We start from the raw sequence: 26,039 nt of genomic DNA on the forward strand, positions 1-26,039 counted from the left end.
GGGCAAATAGAAAAATCAGTAGAGTGCCCCCTTATGTCAGGTGAACACAGCTCTGCCTTGACGTTTCTTTGCTTCCGGGCATCACTGACATTCCCCCAGTTTCTCAGGCGTCAGACCAGGTAGTTCATCCCACTGTCAGAAGGCTCACTGCTTATTGTCTTCAGCTGAACACATTCTACCCTCAAAGGAGGTTTTTTGCCTACTCAAAACTGGGCCCTGTATCTAGGTACACTGCCAATTGGGTGGTGGTAGTAGAACATGCTTACACGCTGAAAACACCCTAGGGGCTTCATGTGTTAAGATGAGAAGTTCACATAGGTGTTTGCCGCTGCCAACGTCCCTCTTACTGCTGCTTTTGCTGCATCTCAAACATTTTGGTAGTTATTTTGTTTTCATTTTCATTTGACTCAATATATTTTCTGATTTCCCATTTGATGTCTTTGACCCATTGACTGTTGAGGAGCAGGCTTTATAATTTCCTCTATTTGTGAATTTCCCAGTTTTCCTTCTGTGTTTGATTTCTGATTTCATTCCATTGTCGTTGGAAAAGATACTTGGTATGATTTCCATCTCCTTAAATGGGTTAAGAATTGTTTCATGACCTAAGATGTGACATATCTGAGGGACACTCTGTGTGCCCTTGAGAAAAACGTTATTCTGTTGCTGCTGAGTGGAATGTTCTATGTATCTGTTAGGTCCATTTGGTCTATAATATTGCCTTGATCAGTAAATATAAACAACCTAACTTTACACCACAGGAACTAGAAAAAGCACAAAGCCTTAAGCCAGATGAGGGAAGAAAATAATAAAGATTAGAACAGAAATAAATGAAATCGAGAATGAAAAAAACAATAGAAAAATTCAACACAACTAGAGTTGGTTTTTTGAAAAGATAAACAAAATTGACCAGCCTTTAGCTAGATTAACTAGGAACAGAGGAGACATAGGTAAATAAAATCAGAAATGTAAGCAGAGCCATTACAACTGATAGCACAGAAATAAAAAGGATCAAAAGAGGCTATTATGAATAATTATATGTCAACCAACCTTGAAGAAATGGGCAAATTCCTAGAAACATGCAGCCTACCAGGACTGGATTATGAAGATATAGAAAATCTGAACAGACAGATGGTAAGCAATTAGCAATCTAAAACTTCCCAACAAAGAATAGCCCAGGACCAGATAGCTTCAATGATGAATTCTACCCAACATTTAAAGAATTAATGCCAGTCCTTCTCAGACTCTTCCAAAACATTGAAGAGAAGGGAACACTTCCAAACTCATTTTATGAGGCAAGCTTTACCATGATACCAAAGCCAGATAAAGCACTACAAGAAAAGAAAACTATAGGCCACTGTCTCTGATGAACATAGATGTAAAAATCTGCAAGAAAATACTAGCAAACTAAATTCAGCAGCGCATCAATTGGATCATACCCCATGGTCAAGTGGGATTTATCCCTGGGATACAAGGATGGTTCCACATACAGAAGTTAACAAAGGTGATACACTGCATTAACAGATTGAAGTATAAAAGTCATATGATTATATCAATAGATACAGAAAAAGCATTTGATGAAATTTAATACCCTTTCATGTTAGAAACTCAACAAATTAGGTATAGAAATAATGTACCTTAATGTAATAAAGGCCACATATGACAAACCCACAGCTAAGATGTTCAGGAGTGAAGAACTGAAAGCTTTTCCTGTAAGATCTGGAACACAAGGGGCCCCACTCTCTCACTCCTATTCAGCATAGTACTGGAAGTCTCAGCCATAGCAATTAGGCAAGAAAAAGCAATAAAAGCCAACAAGACCACAAAGGAAGAAGTGAAATTATGTTTGCAGAAGGCATGATCTTTTATATAGAAAACTCTAAAGACTTCATCAAAAATGCTGTTAGAAATAATAGATTAAGAAAACTTGCAGGATACAAAATGAACGTGGAAAAACCAGTTGCATTTCTATACACTAACAACTATCTGAAAAGGAAATTAAGAAAATAATCCTGTTTACAATAGCATCAAAATGAATAAAATACTTAAAAGTAAACTTAAAACAAGGAGGTGAAAGACCTGAATAGTGAAAGGTACAAAGAGTCTATGACAGAAATGAAGGAAGAAACAAATATATATAAAGGCATCTCATCTTTGTAGATTAGAAGACTTGATAGTGTTAAAATGTCCGTATTACCCCAAGCAGTCTGTAGGTTCAGTGCTATCTCCATCAAAATTCCAATGGCATTTTTCACAGACATTGAAAAAAATGATTCTAAAATTCGCATGGAACCACAAAAGACCCTAAGTCACCAAAGCAGTCCTGACAAGGAACAAAAGTGGAGGCATCATACTTCCTGACTTCAAAACAGATTACAAAGCTACAGGAGTCAAAACACTCTAGTACTGACATAAAGGCAGACATAGAGATCAATGGAACAGGAGAGCCCAGAAGTAAACCTGCACATATATAGCCAACTGATCTTAGACAAGAGAGCCAAGACCACGCAATGGGGAAAGGATCACCACTTTAATAAATGTTGTGAAAACTGGATACCCACATGCAAAAGAATGAAACTGGACCCTTGTCTAACATCATACCCCAAAACCAACTCAACTAAAGACTTAAACATAAGACCCCCAAACTGCAAAACTCTAAAAGAAACCATAGGATTTGAAAAGCTTCTTGATGTTGGTCTTGGCAATGATTTCTTGGAAATTACAGCAAAAGCACAGGCAACAAAAGCAAACATAGACAAGTAGGACTCCATCAAACTAAAAAGCGCCTGCACAGGAAAGGAAACAACAAAATAAAAGACACCCCGTGGAATGGGAGAAGACATCTGTAAACCATATATCTGCTAAAAGGTTAATTTACAAAATGTGTAAGGAAATCCTACAACTCAATAGCAAAAAATTAAAAGATGGGCAAAGGACTTGTATTGACATTTCTCCAAGGAAGAAATGGCCAATAGGTTTATGAAAAGATATGCAACATCACTGACGATCAGGGAAGTGCAAATCAAAACCACAGTGAGATGTCCCCTCACACCTGTTAGGATGGCTATTATGAAAAAAGTAAAAGATAAGTGTCAGCCAGGTGTACAGAAGTTTGAACACCTGCACGGGGTCGATGGGAATGTGGGAAACGGCATGGAGGTTTCTCAAAAAGTTAAAAATAGAACTCCCATATGATCCAGCCATCTCCCTTCTGGGTGTACATCCAAAGGAATTGAAATCAGGATCTTGATGAGGTATTTGTACACCCAGTTCATGGCAGCATTATTCATAATAGCCAAGAAATGGAAACAACCTAAATGCCCATTGATGGATGGATGGATGGATAAAGAAAATGTGGTATATGTATATTCAATGGAATATTATTCAGCTTTATTTTTTTAATAAAAAGGAAATCTTGCCAAATGCAAAAACATTCCACTTACATGAAGTTTCTAAAGAGTCATACTCTTAGAAGCCGAGAGTAGAACGGTGGTTGCCAGGGGTAGGGGTGAAGGGGGGGGGAGGAGGGAATGGGGAGGTATTGGTCAAAGGGTACAAACTTTCAGTTATGCAAGGTGGGTAAGTCTAGAGATCTGCTGTAGAACAGAACACCCAAAGTTAACAATACTGTGTCCTACATTTAAAAATTTGTTAAGAGGGTAGATCTCAAGTGTTCTTACGACAATAAACAATAAAGAGGAAAAAGAATATAATTAATAAAAAAAATTTCTTTAAAGATTTTTTTATTTACTTATTTGAGAGAGAGAGAGTGAACGAGAGCATGAGCAGGGGGGAGGGTCAGAGAGAGAGGGACAAACAGGCTCCCTGCTCAGGGGGCAGGGATGCAGGACTCGATCCCAGGACCCCAGGATCATGACCTGAGCCGAAGGCAGGTACTCAACCAACTGAGCCACCCAGGTGCCCCAATAAAATTTTATTAATTAAAATAACATGGAATTCTCTATTAAAATGTTAGTCACTATGCCATGTAATTCTGTTAGGTAAGCTCCTTAAAGGAATAAAGAACTGATAATTGGGCATACTGTTACCATCTTGAATGGGTCCTTGATGAACCCGCCTCTCTCCTAGCACCTGGTCTCCACTGTCAGCTCGCTTTGTGCCGAGACGTCCAGGCATCTTTCTTCAGCCTTATGGAGGGTCCTATGCAAGACTTCTGTGGCATTTCCTCCCTGAGCCTCCAGGGCCCTGTTTGTTTTGCTTAGCTTGGCCCATGAAGCCTGGAGTGGCTACAGAGGGCCTCCCTTCTCCCCTCTCCCCAGTGACTCTCTTCTCCTCTCCAAGGAGGCAGGTATCTTTCCACTTCTCCTTCTAGTTACCCCACAGCACCTGGGTTAAATTTGTTTCCCCATGACTGGAGCAACTTAATTGCACCCCTCCCTGCTCGGTTCTTGAATAGATTCTTGCTGTCTGTGTCGTGGCTAGAGACTGTGGCTAGAAAAACGCCCTGGCCTATCTATATTCCTTGGGAAGAATGAAACAGGGTGATAAAAACAGAACATGGTTTTTCCTGAAGGTGGGGAACTGGACTCCATCGCCCTCCCAAGGACCCTCCGAGAGGGCAGGGGTGGGGGTTTGGGGACCTCGCCTGCAGTCCGCCTTTGTGGTCGGCAAGTTCAAGGCCGCCTGTTTTCAGCCCGAGCCAGATTTCCTCGCAGGGGGGTTGCTGGTTCATCCTCCTTGAGTTCCCGGATGTCAGCAAACGTGTAAAGGCAGGCCCTATCACTTCTCTAAGGAAAGTTAGAATTTCTAAATGTCCTTTGTCCATCTGTTTATATGAAGGATGGAGTCTTTTTCAAATGGGTGTTACATGAAAAATAAATGCAGAAGGCCTTGGGAGAAAATACTATAAGATATTCTATGGATAATACTAATAACATAGAAATTAAGAAGTATGATTTAAGGAGAGGCACCAGCTGGGTTCTCAGGAGTCAGAATCCAGCACAGAAGCTCCCAGGTGGTGATGACGAGCTGGTTGGAATGGCTCCGTCTGCTCACGTTCTCCACGGACAAGTAACCTGAACCCTGCATGCTGTTTGGTTCTCAGGCACTTGAGGACCCCTTAAGGAAACTCTTTGCTGGGTCATTGGAAGCGACTTTCCTGTAGCAGCTTAATTGCCCAGAATCTGAGTTATGGCTCCAGGCTGTCAAAGGGCTTCATGAATCTCCAACACTGAGCCTTCCTGGTGCCACCCTGGGTCATTGGTCTTCCTGCCACACACCCCCCCCTCGGGGGGGGGGAGGGGAAAGGAGGAGCCCTGGCTCCAGTGAAGAGACTTGAATCCTACTGGAATTTTCTTCCTACCTTGCCTCTGCCTGGCTGTGTGGCCTCCCCCATGACCCAGTCTTTCTGGGCTTCCATCCTCTCTTACAAGAGAGGTTGGACTAAAGTTTTCAAGAGCCTCCCAATCCTGACACTCCATAATTCTTTATATATGTATGATGATCTCTGTAATGAAATGCCAAGTCTTCTAGAACAGGGAGGAGGGCCATTCATGATTCATTTTAATTGATCATGCTCTGACAAATGCATTTGTCATTTGCCCTGGTAGGCCAGACACTGCCGAACTCATGCCAGGAAGGGACCAAATACATCCCCATTAGAGAGCACAGAACAAGGCAGAGAGGGACATTCAGAGAGTGGCATGGAGAGAATTGCTCTCTGCTGGCTGAGAGGGAGTCTGGGGCTCTCCTAGCTGCCAGCATCCACCAGGCAGGTGCTGTGGGCTCCACCTGCCCCCCCACCCCCCGCATGAGAGTCCCCAGGCCATCTCTCACCTGCTGGCCCTTCCTAAGAGAGTGGCAACACCTTCTTGTAAGTTTTTCGTTTCATTTCTCAAGTACACACTGTGAGTTGTGTGTTTCCCCCCAAAGGAGAATTTTAGGTATGATTTCAAATGACAGTGCTTCATTCTGAAATGGCTTGATATTTTGTGCATCATTTAGGCTAACTAGAGGCATCCACCCTGGCAGATATTCAGACTGATGATTAACATACTAAAATGCTGTTTTCTTGGGTGCCTGGGGGGGCTCAGTTGGTTGAGCGTCTACCTCCTGCTCAGGTCACGATCCAGTTCCACATCTGGTTCCCAGCTCAGTGGGGAGTCTGCTTCTCCTTTTGCCCCTCCCCTGCTCCTGCACGCTCTTCTCTCTCACACAAAAATAAATTAAAAAATCTTTTAAAAAAAGGAAAATAAATAAAATGCTTTTTTCTTGCTTGATAAATAGTGTTGCCCCAACTCAGCCCACCCGGGCCCCTTAGTGCTCCGCCAGGACCCTCCCCTCCTCTGTGAGGGTCCCTGAAGGGTCACTGCCTGGCATGGACGAAGGCTCCAGAACTGAGCTCAAGCCACGACTGGCCTCACTGATGGACATGCCTGCCTTTCTGGCTTTTCTTTCTTTCTATAAAAATTATGTTCGTGGTCACCTCTGTAGTGCCTGAGACTGACCACCATTTGCAACTGGCCCCGTCTCCATGATTGTCGTGAAGGAAAAGGGCCCAGGGTAATGTGAGCTGCTTTGTGATGCTCACTTCCAGGCTCTGGGAAAGGCTAGACCTTCTGAGGATGCACCCTTAGGTGTAAATCAGATCTTTAAAGCTGTTTTGGAGCAGTTGGTTCCCTCAACATTATCGGTCATTATGCTCCAAATAGGCTGAGTCAAGCGGGAGATCTTTGATTTGCAAGGTAAAGGATGCAGTTAGGAGAGCAAATGTTCCATTGTTTCCTGGCAGTTGCTGATTTGAATAGGGTGATGAATGCATAAGATCTGTGCTTTGCAGCTTTGCAGCCAAGAATGTGGACTCTGGCCTGAGAGAGGGCCAAGAGGTCAAACGTAAACCATGACCTTGGTCCATGAAGGGTAGGAATCTGGTAACAGCAAGAAATAACCACCAACCAACCAGCATGATTGGGTTCCTTGCTTGTAAAATAATTACATTAGTTTTTGAAAATTAAAAACATATAATAAAAGCATCGGCTGCCCAAAGGATCTGCCCCGAGTAGCCCCTCAAAACAGCTAAGAATGGCTCCATGGGGTCACCTCAGGCCACCTGGCTCTTTTTTCTGCTGCAAATCTCAGTTGTTGGAGCCTGCCCCAAGTGTCACTGTCAAGGCCCCCACTCTTGACAAGCATGTCTCAGTTCCCCAAAATGTACACAACCTATTTTCTACACAGCTTTTTTTTTTTTTTTTTTTATGGGCTCAGGTTTGGGAACATACTGGCAGGTTGATCTAGCCAGCTCTGTCCACAAAATAAAAATGGAAGTCAGGTAAATCTTATAGTCAGTCACCTATCACTCGATCGGGACTTTATCCTGTCAAAGGTCACAAATAACAAGCAAAGCCAACAAATCACTGAAGTAGTAAAGATTTATTGTGCACACACCAAGAAGACAATTAGAAGGCCTAGAGCACTCAAACCAATGCATGGAAGGAAGCTCAGAGGTGTATCCTTACAAAGCAGCTTCTGTCGTGAGAAAGTGGTGACTGTTTATTGGTTATAATATCAGTGATTGGTTATAATTTTAGAATTCTCTTAAATGAGGGGGAGTTGGTTAGTGGTTACCTCATATCAACCTTTGGAAAATGTTTTTCTTTTTGTTTTTTGCTTACGATTTCCAGAGGCAAAAGCAAGAAGTGCCTCCGGTCAGGTTAGCCTTGCAAAATAAGCTAAATGAAGCTTTGCTTGTAGGACTAACCTGTTTTGTCTGCCCAGAGAATTTTCAACGCCTGTCTCCATTTGTTTTTGATTTTAACAAGCTGAATGCTTCACGAGACTATTTCTCCCCTGAGTTTTTCCAATCATATGTGTGATTGAGATGAATGTCTCAGATCTCCCCTCCAAGCAGAGCTTCAGAGCAAGGATTCAGGGTCTGTTCTGCTCAATCTAATGCAAGTGCAAATAGGGCGTTGCCCCGTGGGACAGAGCAGCAGGTTTTCCCCTCCCAAACCTGTCACGTTTTGAGTCCGAAAGGAGAAATCAAAAGCACACTCTCTCCCAAAAAAGGAGGGGGAGGGGGAATGTGCTTCTTTCCCAAGCTCTTCAGTTATTTATCAAAGCGCGGCCCCAGAGCACCTGCTCTCACCTCGGCCCGCGCCGCCTCCACGTCAGTTTTGTTTATTACACAAGGCATGCCAGCCGGCCGGGCACGGCGGGGACGGTCCCGCCAGAGCCAGCGTGCTCTCAGCAAGATCTTCATCGGCCTGGTTTGGGCCAGGGTAGTTTTCATTCAGGGGGTCCCTTCGTGGATGATTTTGGAGACTGGACAAATTATGTGCGTTCATTAAAAGCCCCATAGAAGACCTCAGTGTGCCTGGATGATGGACATTTTTGCTCGGTCTACCTGTGTGTACATGGAGATTTTCCTGGGTAAGACTGCGTTTAATGTCCTGGATTTTTGGACCCTCTTGATTGCGGAGATCATCCAAACACCCGGGAGAGGCTACTGATGGGTGAGAACTTGCCTCCCCTGAGAGAACACAGCCCACTGTCCGGAGGGGATGGGTTGGCTCCATGTTTTGTAACTCAGAAGAAAGACTCTCGGTGGGTTTTAAAAAATTGGGGAGTTGTAACTAGGAGATTGGCAAGGTGACCGGAGGTAAAGGATTCTTATTGTGATCTGATAATTAGCTTGTTCTTCCTTTGTCTCAAAAGGGGAAAGAAAAGTGTATCTTCTGCAAGAGTCACCTTGATCCTCATTGATTCCAAACCTGAGTTCATCATTAAATTTGAGCAAGATAGGCTCCAGGGGAAATCCATAATGCAAATGCCAAAAAAAAAAAGGGAAAAAAGGAAAAAGAAAAAAGGAGAAACAAGAAAGTAAAGACGATTCCTGGAGAACACCCAGGCCTTGCTCACCTTGAGGACCATTTGTTTGCAGAGGTTAAATCCCCAGGGTTATCACTATAGGTAGAGCTCAGCACTGGCCCCTGGCCAGGTTCCTGTACTAATGGGAAGGAAGGTCAATAATCAAAGATTAGAAAACCATCATTCTTATAACCTGTTCATCCCTTATAATCCAATCCTCGCACCTACAACCACTTGCTCCTGCCTTAAATGTTCCTCCCAGCTTGGAACAGTAAAAGCTGTCAGTGACGGACCGAGCACTCCGTGACACTCAAATTGTGTTGATGAACCATTTGGTGTCACTATCATCTGTCTTCTGAAACATTGGCTGTGACATTTTTTAGGTGTAATACAAGGAAAGTGTCATCTGAGAGACTGAATATAATAGCATTTTTAAGAGAATGCTTTGCCACAGTTACATGCCTATCAGAGACATTAAGCATTTGGGGAAGTGATGAGAATCACGTTTTTTATAGCCTTAGTCAAAGTGTTACATATTTAGTAAAAGTTGAAAACAGGATTTTCATCATATTCAGATTCCTTACTGAAGGTTACATTTTGCATATGTGTCCACTTAATATAAATTTTAGAAATCTATTAATTTAGGTTTATTAGGAGGGTTATGTACTTTGTTAAGTGTGGTTATTTATAATAGCCAAATTTGTTTCATGGCTCTCTTTACAGAAATCCTTATTAGCTGAGTAATAAAAAAAAAACCCTAAATTCTTTAGAGGATCCATTCTCTTTTCTGATTGTATAGAAATATGAGTAAGATCGATTAACTCTGGATAAATTGCTAGTGTTAATAACAAAATGTCACAAATGAGATACCAGGTATTTTGTCTCCCAGCTCTGCTGTAGATCCCCGCTCATGTCCTTGATTTATATGATATAATTGTCTGTTTGTGAAATAATAACAGATAGGACATGACTACAGGTCTTATATTGGATGGATACTTTAATAGCTGCTCTTACAACATTTAGAATGTCCACTTCTTTTTTTTTTTATTTTATTTTTAAGAGTTTATGTATTTATTTGAGAGAGAGAAAGAGACAGAGAGCAGGGGAGGAGCAGAGGAAGAAGGACAAGCAGACTCCATGCTGAGCACAGAGGCTGACGTGGGGCTCGATCCCAGGACCCTGAGATCACGACCTGAGCTAAAATCAAGAGTCAGATACTTAACAGACTGAGCCACTAGGCGCCCCTACAGTCCACTTCTTATGCTAAAGGCTGGACACATTCAAAATGCCTGTGGATGAGAAATGGATGCATGTCCCCAATATCCTAGCATTAAAGTTACACTGATCTGTGTTGTTCAGGTTGGGTCCATTGAAGCTCATTTAAAAACCTTTAAAAAAAAAAAAATTCTGAATAATGCCTTTCTGTATTTAAGGTCAACACAAGATAAAGTTCATTCCAGAAATGGTCGGCCCAATATTAGAAATGACGCTAATTCCTGAGACAGAACTGCGTAAAGCCACCATCCCTATCTTCTTCGATATGATGCAGTGTGAATTCCATTCGACGCGAAGCTTCCAGATGGTAAGGGCGTAGTGGGTGTGCGGTAAGTGGCTTGGAAAGAAGGCACACAAGCCTGAAAACCTTGAAAAAGGCTTTATCAGTGGCTCTGGAGGTAAAGGTATTGAACATGAAAAACCTAATTCCCTACAGTTTAAAAGAGAAAAGCCCCAGGACTTCCCTTCTTGAAAAAGCCTATCATCCTTTGCCTTCATCTTTAAGGAGAAATATTCCCAATTATTATTAGCTTTTACTTACTTATTTTTATCTGGATTTACTTACACATTCAACCCTGGGTAAAAGTCTCTTCCCCTCTCCTTGGTACATCCCCTCAGAATGTTTAACCAGATGTTACCACATTCTCAGACTGGCTGCTTCTTGCCAACGTGTGTTATTTTCAAGTCAAAAGTCTTTGCTTTTCCTCTTTCACATCTGTCTCGGTCTTTTACTTGTGCAGCAGAACTGATAAGAACTCCTCGAAGAAAGTCTGCATAATGTGCTCAGAACATACGGTATCAATAGGAAAGACAAAATCTGAATATTTATGTTGGAGGATTAACAAAATCTCCTTCCCTGGATTCCATGAAAATAAGTATGGTGTTTACATATTCACTGTTGGATACACACTCACATGCACGAACGTACAATGGCTTTCTCCCCAATGGGCTACTGGGTTGGCTATGATGCTTTGCAAGAGGCATGAGAAGAACCCAAATGGTAGTGGGTCCTCCACATTGAAAGCAACCTTTGCTTAAATATTATAATAATTCAAGTAAGTGAGTATCTATTTCCACATAGAGTTTTGAGGAATTTTAAGAAAGATTCCTATATTGGAAGGAAACCAAAACTGCATCAGAGTGGCATGATTGTAGTGGGGCCTATTATTTAAAGTGTAGATGTTCCTTCCCCATCTTTATACTTTTTAGTTCATAGATTGTGAATTGTTTATAGATTTCCACTGGCCAGTCCTCATTATTATGGCACAAAGCTAGTAGCCATGAAGAATAATTTTGGTATTTTCTAGAGCCAAAAACAGATACAAAGCCCAAAGAACCTCTGTGAGTACCAGTTGAGTTTGCACAATGAAGTCAGGTAGACCATGACTCCCGGTACTACCTGGATCTCCAGAAGATGACTGAACGTCTTTAGTCTTTGATTCAGAGCTGTAATGTGGTATGTAAAGGAATCTACTCCGAAGGGATGTTGTAAGAAGTGAATAAAATAAACCTGTGGAGACCACCTGCCTGCCCACCCACCTGCCCACCTGCCCACCTCTTTCCCTCCCTCCCTCCCTTCCTTTGCTTCTCACTTCCTTTCTTTGTTTTGCTCTTTCTTTCTTTCCATAGGGAAGAGGACTTCCTTACACTTATTTATTTATTTATAAAATTAAAGAGACTGTTTTAAAAGAACAGCTATTTTTATTCCTCTGGTTTACAATCAGTCTTTGTACATATGTAATGTAATGTTGTAAACATTGTCCACATTTTTTTGGTTCTTTTTGTTTGGCAATCTATCACAGACATCTTTCTTGATTACAACGTAGTAACCATGATTTTTATGATGGCATAACATTTCATAAAATGAAATGGGTAATCTTCTCTTACCCATCCCTTTAGCTGAGCATTTAGGTGGTTTGCACATTCTCACTACTGTGAGTAAATGTGCAGTGAACACATGCATGCATATAGCTTGACTTTCTTTTGAAAGTTTTCCTGGTATGCATTCTCAAAAATGGAATTGCCGATTCAAAATATTTTTCTAAGTTTTGACATCGCCAATTTTTTTTTATGTCGTTGCCATAAGATTTGACCCATCTCCACTGCCACTGGCATAAATCATGGTCCCATCTCATTGCCAACTCACCACAACTAGGATTTGTAGTTTAAAAATGCCTTTTCCTCGGCTGAAAATACATCTGACTTTTTGAGTTTTATATGAATCAAGCCCCAAAGAAGGACCTTATGAAAAAATGCTATTAAAGAGTCAGGTAGGCACGCCTGGACGGCTCAGTCTGCTAAGCATCCAACTCTTGATTTCAGCTCAGGTCATGATCTCAGGGTCGTGAAATCGAGACCCGCGTTGGGCTCCACGCTCAGTGAGGAGACTGCTGGAGAGTCTCTCTCCATTTCTCCCTCTGTCTCTGCCCCCCCCCACCCCTGGCGTGTGCCCTCTCTCTCTCTGAAATAAATAATTCTTATTAAAAAAAAAAGAATCAGGTAAAGGAGAAAAATATATTTATATGAATAAGTGTTATGAGCCCAGGAAACTAAGATCAAAGCCCTTTAAAACAGTGTCATTTGTCATTCTTTGAAGCCAACTTCGGGTCAAAATAAGGTCAGCAGCAGTTGGAGGAAGGACAAGGGCGTGAATAAGAATTTGGCTTCTGAATTGTTCCTCTTCTTCCTTCCATCCTTGTGGTTCTTATTCCTGCATCTTTAAAACATCTTACACAATCATCTGTGGAAGTGCTTCATTTCCTCCAATTCACAGGGTCTCTGGTTTGTCAATAAAGGGCACAAAGTTAATGAAGGAGAGTCATGGTGTTTCTGCCTTTGTTCTCAATGCTGCCCCCAGTGGTGGGTTCAAAAACTGTCTAATATCAGGAGCCATCTTTCCAGAAAACCAAACTGAGTAATACCAAGAAGCAGTTATGCACATTTAATTCTACTTCACAGTTTCATGTCCCTAAAACATGTCTCGCTTGGATATATATGAATAAAAGCATAAACATGAAGACGTAAGTCCCCAAAACCTGCTGTCAGGCTAAGCATGGTCTGCTACTTGGATTTGTTGATCAATAATTGTTGACCATTTGTTCATCTGTGTTGGCATCTACTTGTACTTTCAAAGGCAAGTGGTAGGACATACCAGAGGTTTTTAAAATAAAGGCAGAAAAACTAAAACTTGAGAAAAAAAAAAAAACTCTCTGCTCTATTAATCTGTTCTTGTGAATTGGGAGAAAGATCAATCTCCTTTTCTCTTGCAGTACCTCCATTTATTTTTTCTCTTGGTCTGTCTCAGCCTCCCAGGTGGACTGTCACACAGAGTATCATCCTTCCTAGGCCTGCTGCTCCCCTATCATGCCCGGTTTTGCCAGGCTCCTCGTCGTTTGGTTTGATGGGTGCAGGTTACAGTGGCTTGTCTTTGTTTGCTCTTCTGTCCTCCATGGTGGGTTGTGGTGACTTGTCCGTCCTTCCTCTGTCTCATCTCCAACATCTAGCTACTTCTCTTGGGCCCTCGCCCAGGGCTCTTCTGGACCACAGCATCTGTCTCTTGACTTCCTCTATCTTTTCTAACCCTTTCCTATTCTCAGATCCACTCTCGTCTCCTAGGGGCTCCCCTTCCTGATGCACGAGGCATGCCCTCTGTCCTTGGTGGGGGTGTTGGGCTATTGCAGCGAGTGGGCATGTGCACAGAACAGCAGGGCACAGGCATTCCTTCCCCCCTCCCAGGGAGCCTCCAGGTTGGGGCTGGCTGGTCGCTGTTTAACTAATCCGCCACCAATCCAATTACCTAACCTTATTAGTCACATCAACAAGGGCTTAAATTGGCTTCACTTTTATAACAGATGTGCAAACCTAATGAAGTGAGGGGAAGACATTAGGGTTTTTCATTTTTACAAAACATTCGTGTTTTGAACCTATGTTGTAGCTTATTTTTTATAAGTGTGCTATTGCTTTCTGAGCGGGGCTGTTAACGTGCTGTCGTTTGTGAAATATGCATTCTGTCTGGGGAGTAGTGTGCTCTTCCAGCTGGAGTGGACAGCGAACCCGCTGGATGCAGAAGAAGGACCTGCCATTTTACTCAAGATTAAACTGCATCAAACCATTATTGGAATTTCCAAAGCATGTATTACAGATTGGCTTTTCTCTGGTTTCCCAGAGTTGCAGCTCCTGTATTCTTCCACTGTAGTGGAGGGACTTGCGTTAGAATGTTCTTACACATACATTTCCCCAAAAGTCTACTTCTTTCCTCTACTTTTGCAAGAAAGAGCGTGAATTTTCATCCAAAAGAAGTGTGTCCTTGTCCTCATCCTTGGTGTTACCGACCCTGCCTCTTCCAGGTCCAGGCACTGAATGGGTTTGTCCAGCTGTGGGATGGGGTGGCATGGAGTTACCTTTCACGTGTTCTGTCCTCTTGCTGGCCTGGGACACGCTTTCCAGCGCCTCAGGCATTGCCTTTTGTCAACATGTTATGGGCAGATCTTCACATGCCCTGTGATGAAGAAGCTCTGCGAAGGCCAGCTCACAGCAATTCCTGGTTCTTCCAGCCCTTTCTAAGAATCTCTTATGATGTGCATGCCGCATCTATTCTCCTCAGTTGTCCCCTTCTACTGCTTCTCCCCTGCCCATTAGTCCTGGAGGATGTATTCTCTGGTCTCTCTCCTTGCCACTTGCCCGCTCCTCAAGTCATCCCAACAGTGTGTTCACTGTCCCCCATGCGCACCTGCCCTCACCCTGACCCCAGTCCCGGAGTAGCATGTTTATTACTCTTGAACTGGGGACTTCGGGAGATCTTGACCTTTTTCAAAGGAGTGCTCCTACATGTGAAGCCTTCAGGATCTGCTTGGCTAGGGGGCAGGGATTTGGAGGCATCGGCATCTTGGTGCCCCTTCCACCAGCTTGTGCACTGGCTGAGCTACGTTACCACGAGATAGGCCTGCACCAGGCCTGAGACGAACCTCTCCCCTGTGTCCCTGACACCCCTGCCCCCAAATCGGGAACGCTCTGAGTCTCAGCCTCACTGGATTTTGCTTCAGAAAAAAAAGCATACTTTTAAATTCCCTTCTGGCACCTTTTTAAAGAATTCCATTTGTTATGTCTTTGGGAGAAACGGAACTAACAGCTGAGAATTGCGGCAAATGACTGCACGGGCTGTATACCGTTAATAAAAACGGGGTGGAAAAGTCTCCACGGCAAAATCATAGTTTCAATCATGGAGTTATTTTCTGTCATCTTTGTGAGGGTCAGTAAAAGGCTCCACAACTTCCGGAAATTCCCATTTAGTTGTAACACTACTAGAACATGAGTAATCTTGGCGTCTTCGATGTTTTTTAGGTCCTGTTCGAATAATATCCTTCTCCAGCCCATGCTGGTAATCCTAAGCAAATAACTGAATAACCCAAGTGGTTGGCTGCTTCTGCCACTTGGTGAGATAGCCAGGACATTTTGCCCAGTCCTTTGGATGTGAGTTTGGCGGCAATTTTATCCTGTTTATTCTTTAATTCTTTGGGATTTTGTTTGTTGGCTACTTTTGCTTTCGATTTCAAAATATTACTTGATTTTATTGTTTTGGACCCTGAAAGGGAACATACAGCACAAGAACTAGGCTTTTATTTTATTGAGTCCCAGACCCAAGCGCCTGAGAGATCATGGAAATGAATGCCCTTCGGTCTAAGAGTTCCGATGACATTGAATTCTGTTCTTACAAGCCCTCCAGCAGAGAGACGCCCACACTCCTATACCTCTTTTAACCAAATTAAACAGGACTCACTCTGAGAGCATGTTCCTGGAGTCCAGGGTCATTGAATAGGGCCCAAAAGCCACTTCCCGGTGTGTGTGGTGTTGACGTGGGGAGCGGCCATACTTGTGTGAGGTGCTGCCAGCCAGCCAGGCCGTGCACGGTTCCCCAGCCGTGGGGCCCTTGGGCTCTAGGCAGAAGCTTCAAGGTCAGCGAACAGCCTTCTTGTTGGACTTGGAAGGATGTGGGGATTTTAGAATGTGAGATATGGAGTGCCGGAGATTAACTGTGTAATTAAGTTTACAGAGCGGTTAAGCAAGAGGAACGCAATATACATAAAAATATTCATGTGTCTGAGCAGAGGGATTAAAGGCTGTGACCTGCTGGGGGCACTCAGTGACTTCTAGGATGTTGCCGTGTGAGCACAGAGCCTGGAGGGTGTGGGAGTGCTCGGTGGCTCCCTGCCCAGCCATGCTGGCTCCTTCGTCCCTCGGTCCTGTTTTCCCTGAAGGTACAGTTCAGTGAGGTTCTCCCGCCCGCCCCTCCTGTCCACCGTAATGAGAAGGGACATGGTTCTGCAATCCTAATGGACTGATGGATTGGCCCAGTTCCTTCTGGAAGTTCAGACATTGAGAATCTGATTCCTTGGAGTCTCTGAGACCAGGGAGTGCTCTCAAATCATGATCCTGCCTCCAGCACCTGGGAGCACATTTTCTTGAATAACAGGAGAAAGCAGAGCACCTTTGGACAAAGAGCACATTCACTAAGGCTTATTTGTAAAAAAGTCGAAGAAGCGCTTTTTCGAATGTACGTAGAAGACCATTGGCCTAGATTTCAGATTTCACCCCGTTCTTGATAACCTCCAAACGCTTTATCGATGTGGTGAATTATTTGTGCAAACCCTTCCATCTGGGTCCAGCCCCCTTCCTTGCTCTGACATAAGCTCCAATCTCTTGTATAAATGTGTTCCTGGATGCCTGGAAAATGCAGGCCTGGTTCTAGACATGTATAAATGCATCATAGCGGGAATGGTCAGTCTAACTCCCAACAAAAATGATGCATTCTAAACCAAACAGAATTGGCTTTTGGATTATCCACTGCTGAGATCCTTCGCTCCATGATCCCTTAAATTGGAGCCAATAACCCGTGGTTAACTGTGGCGTCGAGTGGCGAAAGCAGTCATTCCTTTCAAAGTTAATTGAATTAACAACGCTGTCAGTACCCTTGTGAGCGTAGCCCCCTGCTTCACCACATTTGGCTTTATAGCAACCTTCCAAAAAGCCCTGAATTTATACGGGGACTCTGTTTCATACTCTTGGAGGGCCGCTGGTATTGTATGCTTAGAGATGCTCTGTGCAGCATTTTAAGTTGGACACCCTGTGGACATTTTTGTAGTGACACTGGTGATTCCGAAAAGAGAAGTATAATGATTTTGCTCATCACATGAGTGAGCCTCTGCCACCTTTTGAGCAACACAGTCAACCCTTGCTAATTTTAACCCAACCATAGAGAACCCTGCTGCGCATTACCAGACAGCGTGCATTTACGAGTCAGATAATCAACATACTTCTTTATAAAACCAGCTCTGCTCTATCAGCAAATGGACTTTCTCCAGTTTATTTGGACAGGATCGTTTAGTTCTGATGATGATAATGGTTCACAGCACACTAACAAATTGATTCTAGTATATTCTGCAAAAAATAATGCAGACCCTGGAATGAGAGGCTGGCTGCAGATCTGGGGTATTGAATCCTTGCTGATAAACAGAATAGAGTTGCCAGGTGTTTGTGCAAATTACTTAGTTTAGAGGTTAGTAAAATTAGAATCAGCTGTGTTCTTCTGATTTACTTATTCATCCGCTCATTTTAGGAAACATTAAATTCATCAGTCAAAATTTGATAAGCAGCATACTTAAGGAGCTGGAGTTTCCTTATTGCTCTTGTTTGTGACAGCTAGGTTTACGTGGAAGCAGAGAAAACATGCCATTTCCATAAAGTAGACTCCCAAGTTCAAATACGCCTGATTAACTAGTGAAGAACAGTTGAAATGCCTGTGTGTGTTTGCCCACGTTAGGATAAAGCATGTTTTCCTGCATTCTCTGTGCCTTCCTCATTGTATGCTCATTAAACATGTGTGGTGTGCAATCGTGTTTTAATTAAGTTGAGTCTTACTTTGTACCTCAATTCTTTGTTCTGAAGAATGAGCACTCACCAGACTCTTTCTCTGTGGTGCTCCTATCATGGTACCCTCCAGGAAATGGGACTGGCTTGAAGCATCAATGTTTGGGCTAATGGCAGCTGATCTGCCTCGTATTTGATTCCCCAAAGGCCCACCTTTTGCAGAATTCTTTACTGTAAAGAACAAAGTACCAGTGTGTTAGTATCAAAAGGTTCTTACTGTATAGGAGAGTCATTATCATGAGGCTTCAGGTAAAAACAATAAAACAAGTTCTTTTTTCTTCTTCACTAGAGCTGCCTTTTTTTCTATGTTCCTAAAAATCCCTGAACTTTTCAGGCCAAACAGAGGGTGTTTATTTGGGGAGGAGACAATGGGGAAGATCAAGGAGAGAACTACAGGATGCACGGAGGTCTGGGATCTGTGATGTGGCTGAGTCCTTGATGTCAAGCAGGAATCAATACTCCTCTCTCGTCCTGTTTAAGCCTCCACTTCATCTGTACTGTGATAAAATTGTGGCTTCAGGCCCCAAGTCCTGATCAAGGTCAGGCAGCTCTGTGCCGGTGTGAGGCTCCTCCCTGGGTCTCCCCAGACCCCTTGCCTTCTGCCTCATGGGGGCCACAGTCAGCTGCCTACCATGGCCGCAACAGAACCCTGAGTGCCCAGTGTGGACCGGATGCCGGCAGCCCCTGTTGCCAGCCGTCAGATGAGTGTGTCCACCCCTTGGCTTGCGTGGCCAAGAGCCCAGCCTGTGTCTTAGCAACCTGCTGGACCGTGCCTCTGCTGACCTATGAAGCTCTCCCCAGCTCCAATGTAGCACTAATACCCCAGTGATTCATGTGCACATAGCACATTCATGCCATTAGAACATCAACACCAGGCATTGTTCTAGGAGAGACCCAGAGACACAAAAGTTCTTTCTATCACACAGCTTAAATAATTATAGGATCCTAGTAATAGTGGAAGACTTGGGGATTCTTCCCTGGGAAAGCATTGTCTGAGCATGTATTTTAAAGGGATCCTAGGGCACCTGGGTGGCTCAGTCAGTTAAGTGTCTACCTTCAGCTCAGGTCATGATCCCAGGGTCCTAGGATTGAGCCCCATGTCAGGCTCCCTGCTCAGCGGGGAGTCTGCTTCTCCCTTTTCCTCAGCCCTCCCCCTGCCCCTGCTTATGCGTGCTCTCTCTTAAATAAACACTTAAAATCTTTAAAAAGTAAAATAAGGGGATCCTAGAGACCCCTGCCTACATGCAGGGTGTTCTTGCTTTCTGAACCCCAAATTTAGCTGTTTCACTCAATTCCTCCTATACCTGTCTTCTTTCAGTTTGGTGTGGTTGTCTTCCGCTCTGTGGGAGTAACTCTCTCACCGGCCTCCTTCCTCCCTGCCCCAAGTTGATGGGTAATTTCGGGGCCCCTGCAACATGGTGGTCAACTATGGAGAATCCCATACAGAGGTGGCCCTGAATCCTGCCAGGGATGGGGGACTGGGCAGCAAGGATGGGCACTCAGATCCGTCATTAGCGAGGTGGTTATTTCCAGCCTCATCAACCATGAGGTTCATGACCCTTGTGAAAACAGCCTGGAGATTTGTACCTCTCCAGAATTTAGAGTTTTTCCCAAAACTCCAAAGAGACAGGGTTTGGGTCCGAGAGATAGTTCTAGGGATCCTTTCCCACCGCTGTGCTCTGGAAATCTGATCAGAAGCTTTGGGGTGTTCAAGGAGAAGGCCTGGAGATGGACCTTCTTGAGATGTCTGCTGGTGTTTTAGGGACATTGTCTCTCCTGCATTTTATAATATTTTTTTCAACCGAAGTGAGATATTTCACTAGATCCATCAAGAAATGGCAGTGAAGCGGCCCCTTGGATGTTTTGCGATTGCAGGGAACTCTTTGCTGGCAAGTGAAATGCCATCTGTTCTTTTCCAGGAACCACCGAGCTATTTTAGATGTTACTTGTTCGTGGAGATGAAGTTTGAGACACTTTCATGTTCCGTCGTCTTTCTTTCTCTGGTTCTTGCTCCTACTATCAGAATATACACGTTTAGGCTCCATTAACCAGGGAAGGAAATGAAAGATTCCCCCTGTGGCAGGGGATCACCGGACATCTCCAGAGGTCCAGGGATGGCAATTCTTAAATGAAATCAGGCTTCAAAGGCTTAGGGTAACTAACTATCTGATGATGCTCTCTCACCGATTTACGTACTACTGATGCTCATTTTTAAAATGAAATATCCGCCATGCTGATTATTTACGCTTCCTGTGTTTAATTATAGTTTGAAAATGAGATCATCACCAAACTGGATCATGAAGTGGAAGGAGGCAGAGGAGATGAACAGTACAAAGTGTTATTTGATAAAATGTAAGTGTTGATTAACAGTAGGAATTATGTCAGAATAGAGACAGAGAGACTGTAATTAGACTACAATGAACTTTGTAGCCCAGAAATAATTAAAATGTGTTAATAATGGAAAATATTTTAAATTGCACCTCAGTCAACTTTCTTTTTCTGAGCGTGATTAACAAGGTGTGCATAATTACTTTTCAGCCTCTTGGAGCACTGCAGGAAGCACAAATACCTCGCCAAAACAGGAGAAACTTTCGTCAAACTCGTTGTGCGCCTGATGGAGAGACTTCTGGATTATAGAACCATCATGCATGATGAGAACAAAGAAAATCGCATGAGCTGCACTGTCAACGTGCTGGTGAGTGAAATGCAAGTTAATTAAATTTCCAATCTTCACAGTGAGCCAGAAACTGAACCAGGAAATTCAAAAGCCTCCTGGCTGCTGACCTCGGAACCTTCCAAGGCAGAACGCAGCCTCCTTTGCTCGTTTCCTTGTGTGTTGTGGGGAAGGACAAACGAAGAGGAGTTTTGCAGTTCTGCCGTAAGCAAGTCTTCAAAATCATCTCCCCTCTGGGGGTTTCCAGGTTCTTCTTCCTGGGGCTAAGAATGATGAGCCATCCTGTTTGTTCGCCAGGGTAGCACCATCGTTGATGAGAGGTCTCTACTGCTTCATCGTTAGGAGGTTGCACACATGTCCTGCAGTGGGTTGAGTGGTGGCCCCCAAGAGATAGCTCCAGCTCCCAATCCTCAGAACCTGTGAATGTGACTGTACTTGGACCAAAAGGTGCCTTGCAGATGTGATTTAGTTAAGGGTGTCGAGAGGCGATTGTCCTGAATTACTCTCCAGGTGGGCCCTAACTCCAATAACAGTAACAAGTGTCCTTACAAGAGACAGGAAAGGAGACACACAGAAGACCATGTGAAGGTGCAGGCAGAGACTGGAGTGATGTGACCACCAGCCAAGGGGCACGTGGAGCCACCAAAAGTGAGGAGGGGCTGGTAGGATTCTCGCCTGGAGCCTTGAGAGGGATTGTGGCCCTGCTGACGCCTAGATTTCAAGTCCTGGCCTCCAGAGCTCTGAGGGAATACATATTGTTGTAAGCCACCAGGGTTACGGTGATTTGTTACAGCAGCCACGAGGAGCTAGCTCATGGCCTCATGGAGAGCAGGGGGCTTGGGTAAACGTGGCCGCTGCCATCCACAGGCCTCTTGCACCCCTCCTGTCACTGTGACATGTCCAGGTCCCCTGGACACCCCCTTCCTGGTGTAGTTGTGGTGCAGAGATCGGGGCAGGGCGCTTTCAGGAAGCTTGACTACCTCAGCTGCAGGGAGTGGCTGGCCAATCTCGTCTCTGTCAGGAGCCATGTGACTCCCACATCTGCCTTCAGAGCTCTCTTCCTCTCTCTGTGTCATCCTCCTCGGTCACTCCCAGAAGGAGCCAGAAAAGCAGACTCTTGGTGCTGAGAGGGTTTGCCTCAATTGCCCCTGCCTGTCCCAAGGCAAGAATTCGAGAAAACACTATTCCTGCTTCGTGCTACCTACTTCACTTCTCTGGAGTTTGTATATCGTCATCTGGTCATTAGATGACACGTAGATGCTCTGCCTTCACTTCCATACCCCAACCCCAACTGGAATGGACCTGTAGGCACTTTGAACTCGTGGAAATGGACTTTTGTGCCAAGAGGAATAGGACCCATCATTCAGTCTTTAGAAAACCACTAGAGATGCAATAGGTTTAAAAGCAAAAGGGGATATTTTCACCTCCCATCCAGTGTATTGTCGATACTGCATTTGTGCTTTGCATGAGGAGTTGGCAACTGAAAGCTCACGAGCCACCTCAGCACCTGCCTTTTGTGGATTGGCAGCCTGTTTTGACGAATGATAAAAAACTTCTATAGCAGGTTTTCTTTTCCCTAAACATCTAAATATGGGGGACTTCTGGTTTCCAGTTTAAAAGGAGCTTGGACTCTTCGCCGTAAGAAAAAAGCTGGAAAACCAAAAATCAACAACTCTTAGATCCATCTTCTCAGATCTACAGGGAAAACTGCTCCCCCCAAAATTGGAGAGACAAAAGGATCCAGTGAATCACAGCTTACTTTCCTACTATGGACATACTTTTCTAGTGCTCCCTCGGATTTTTAAGGGGATCTAAGAAGCTGATTTGTGTCCAGAGGGAAGAATTATTAATATGTTTATTCACTTTCCAACTTTGATGTTTGAGAATATTGTTTTTTTTAAGCAAGATCTCTCATGCTCACCAGGACGTGAAACCTAGTGGAGATGTGCTCTGAATGTGGCCTTTTATCATCAGAACCCAGGGTCGGAAAATCAGCTCTTGAAAGGCCACCTGCAGTCGCAGTTTCTGATGTTAAACTGTGTTCCTCCGTCATACTGAGGCTCACTCAGTACCTACCTACTGTTACTGCAGTCGGTACTAGCCAGGCTCTGACCAAGAAACACGCCCAGGATTCCTGAAATTACCTGACATCGTTAACATCTTTGAACTTGGAACATCCCAGATCAGTCTACCACAAAGAGTCAGGAGTTCCATTCTTAACCATTTCCTGGGGATCATAAGATGGATCCCAGCCTTTCACAGGCCTTTCGTTTAAAAAGTAAGATAGATCTATGGATTAAAGAGAAACAAGAAAACCAGGTTTGTACAGACCGATGTTCTGCCTCTTAATATTCACTACCCAACTCACATTTAGTCATATAAATAAAAACATAAATATATTTTTAATCTCCCGGTCCATTTTCACCTTTTCTCCTGGTACTTTTCTTACGAAACAGAGTTTCATAGAGATGGATATGTATATCCATCTCTAGATGAATATAGACGTATAAGCATACATTAGTGATGTATAAAATGCACTCTATTTATCACTAACCTTGAAATCCTAAAGTTAAAAAATAGAATCAAGAACATAGGATTTATTGATGCCCTTTAAGCCCATTGCCAAATTTCCTTTAGAACCAGTGCTCTTGTTTTTTTTTTTTTTTTAAAATGGAATCGCTGAACATTCTAAGTTGTGTGGGTTCACTAACGTGTTACTGTTCCTTGCATTTAAAAAAAATTTTTTTTAATAATTGACGAGCAGTCACTGTGCAGTGACCTAAGTCCCCTACACATACCCATCCCTGAAGCACGTCTGCATTACATTGGATCATGGCTCCCCCTGGACAGAATGCCCATTTGTAATGAAGTAGAATTTCGTTGTCCCCTCACAGTCGTGCAGTCTGTCATGACTGGTTGGTAATTTTGTTGTGTGTCACCACTTTTTTCTACGCAGTCATCAAGATAGCCCTCTCTCAGGCGTGATAGACTCCTTGTTATTTTTTAGACATCAGTTGCTTTTTTCATGGCCCCTTTACAAGGCTAATTAAGATGGTTCTCACGAGAATTCTAAAAATCTCAGTACTTGTTGTCATCGTGAAGGAATACAGATCTGGAGTATAAGGCAAATGTGTAAGTTCTGGAAGATTGGTGCTTTGTGGTGTATTAGCATGGGGGTCTAGTCCAGAAAGGGTTGCAGAGATCCGCAGAGCTTCAGCCTGGCACAGACTCCACACTGGTGCAGAAGGGACTTCAGAAGGGGCGATGATGGGGAGGGGGAGGGGTGCTGCCTGCAGAGCCCACAAGTGGAGCGCCAAGAGCAATGTGAACTTTTATGTAAGAAACCCACAGTTTTATATAGAAACTGGGGTTTGAGATGAGCGTCCTTCAGTTGTAGAGGTGTTTTGAAGTCCTAGGAAGGGAACAGAACTAAGCACAGGCAGGAAATAGAAGACATTTCCATATCCATGAGAGAGGAATAAAGGTCGCATGATATCCTCATTGCGAAATTATAAAGGAGAATGATCAAAAGCTTGGGGAAAGATTAAAAATACCAGTGCAAAATAGGATGGTATAAAATCGTAGCCTGTAAATACTGGTGAGTTAGAGCTGGAAGTGAAGGGCTCATCCTCTCCCTTTGATGCGGATTCTCTTTGTTACGTCCCTCTGAGTTGTCGGCTGAAAATATCCTCATTACTGAACCATAGCATATGAACCAGAGGAGATTAAAATCTCAGATGCAGCAAAATATGAAAATCTTGGAGCATTTTTCTAAAGGTGCCCCCTCTTACTTTCTATATTTGTTTATCACTTCTTTTCAGAGAGATCGATTTCAGAAGCAGTATCTTTTTTTGCTCATGAAATTAAACAGCTTTTTCCATCTTAGGGGATAATTGGAGTCCTTTATAATGATCTTAGGCCCTAATCCTAGAGTCCTCACGTTGTACCCAGGTGCTAAATTTCACACCGAAAGTGGCTGTGGTGGGGCGCCTGGGTGGCTCAGTTGGTTAAGCGACTGCCTTCGGCTCAGGTCATGATCCCGGAGTCCCGGGATCGAGTCCCACATCGGGCTCCCTGCTCGGCAGGGAGCCTGCTTCTCCCTCTGACCCTCCCCCCTCTCATGTGCTCTCTCTCTCTCATTCTCTCTGTCTCAAATAAATAAATAAAATCTTTAAAAAAAAAAAAGAAAAAAAGAAAGTGGCTGTGGTGGTTCCTGCCATACCTTTGGCCTGGTTAGGTGAGTGTTCTGCACCTTTTTGGGGCCCTGCGTATGGTAAAGATTTTAAAGTGTTTATAGAGATGTTTACATTAAGAAATACAATTTTTTTCTTTTTAAAAAAAAAGATTTTATTTATTTATTTGAGAGAGAGAGAGCACAGCAGAGAGAGAGGGAGAAGCAGACTCCCCGCTGAGCAGGGAGCCCAATGTGGGGCTTGATCCCAGGACCCTGAGATCATGACCTGAGCCCAAGGCAGACGCTTAACTGAGCCACCTGGGCACCCCAAGAAATACAATTTTTATAGGAATTTTCATGTTCACCCGGAAGATATTTTACAGTATGTAGAAAGAGCCCATTGCTTATAACCTGCTAATTAATCTTTCTTCGTCAGAGAGTGTTGAAGTACAGAAGGTGCTTTCAAGTGGCAACCAGTTCCATGGTTTACTGTGGTTTGCAAGGTCAGTCTGTCTGGAACAGCACTGTCCAATAGAAATTTCTGTGATGATGGAAATGTTCTCTGTCTGCACAGTTTGGTACAGTAACACTAGCCCCACGTGGCTACTGAGCACTCAGGGTATGGCAAGTGTAACAGAGGGAGCATGGAAGCACATTAAGATGAATGAATGTAAAATGAATTACACGACGGTCCAAAACATTTGGGATGCAGCAAAGGCGGCCCTAAGAGGGAAGTATATAGCAATACAGGCCTTCCTCAAGAAGCAAGAAAAGTCTCAAATACATAACCTAACCCTACACCTAAAGGAGCTGGAAAAAGAACAGCAAATAAAGCCTAAGTCCAGTAGAAGAAGGGAAATAATAAAAATTAGAGCAGAAATCAATGATGTAGAAATTAAAAAACAAAACAAAACAGTAGAACAGTTCAACAAAACTGGGAACTGGTTCTTTGAAAGAATTAACAAGATCGATAAACCCCTAGCCAAACTTATCAAAAAGAAAAGAGAGGGCGCCTGGGTGGCTCAGTTGGTTGAGCGGCTGCCTTCGGCTCAGGTCGTGATCCCCGGGTTCTGGGATCGAGTCCCGCATCGGGCTCCCTGCTCTGTGGGGAGCCTGCTTCTCCCTCTCCCTCTGCCTGCTTGTGTTCTCTCTCTCTCTGTCAAATAAATA

At 43.7% G+C, this 26,039-nt stretch overlaps 1 protein-coding gene across 1 annotated transcript in view; it reads left to right on the forward strand.

Annotated features, from left to right (window-relative positions):
* DOCK1 (dedicator of cytokinesis 1) overlaps positions 1-26,039 on the forward strand; it is a 428,835-nt gene that overhangs the window by 345,903 nt on the left and 56,893 nt on the right. The window contains exons 33-35 of the mRNA XM_044916230.1: positions 10,257-10,405; positions 20,288-20,373; positions 20,560-20,716. Of these exons, the coding sequence (XP_044772165.1) occupies positions 10,257-10,405; positions 20,288-20,373; positions 20,560-20,716 (392 nt within the window). The remainder of the gene's footprint in view (positions 1-10,256; positions 10,406-20,287; positions 20,374-20,559; positions 20,717-26,039) is intronic.

The sequence above is a fragment of the Neomonachus schauinslandi genome, chromosome 6 (assembly GCF_002201575.2).
Source record: "Neomonachus schauinslandi chromosome 6, ASM220157v2, whole genome shotgun sequence".
NCBI classification, from domain to species: domain Eukaryota; kingdom Metazoa; phylum Chordata; class Mammalia; order Carnivora; family Phocidae; genus Neomonachus; species Neomonachus schauinslandi.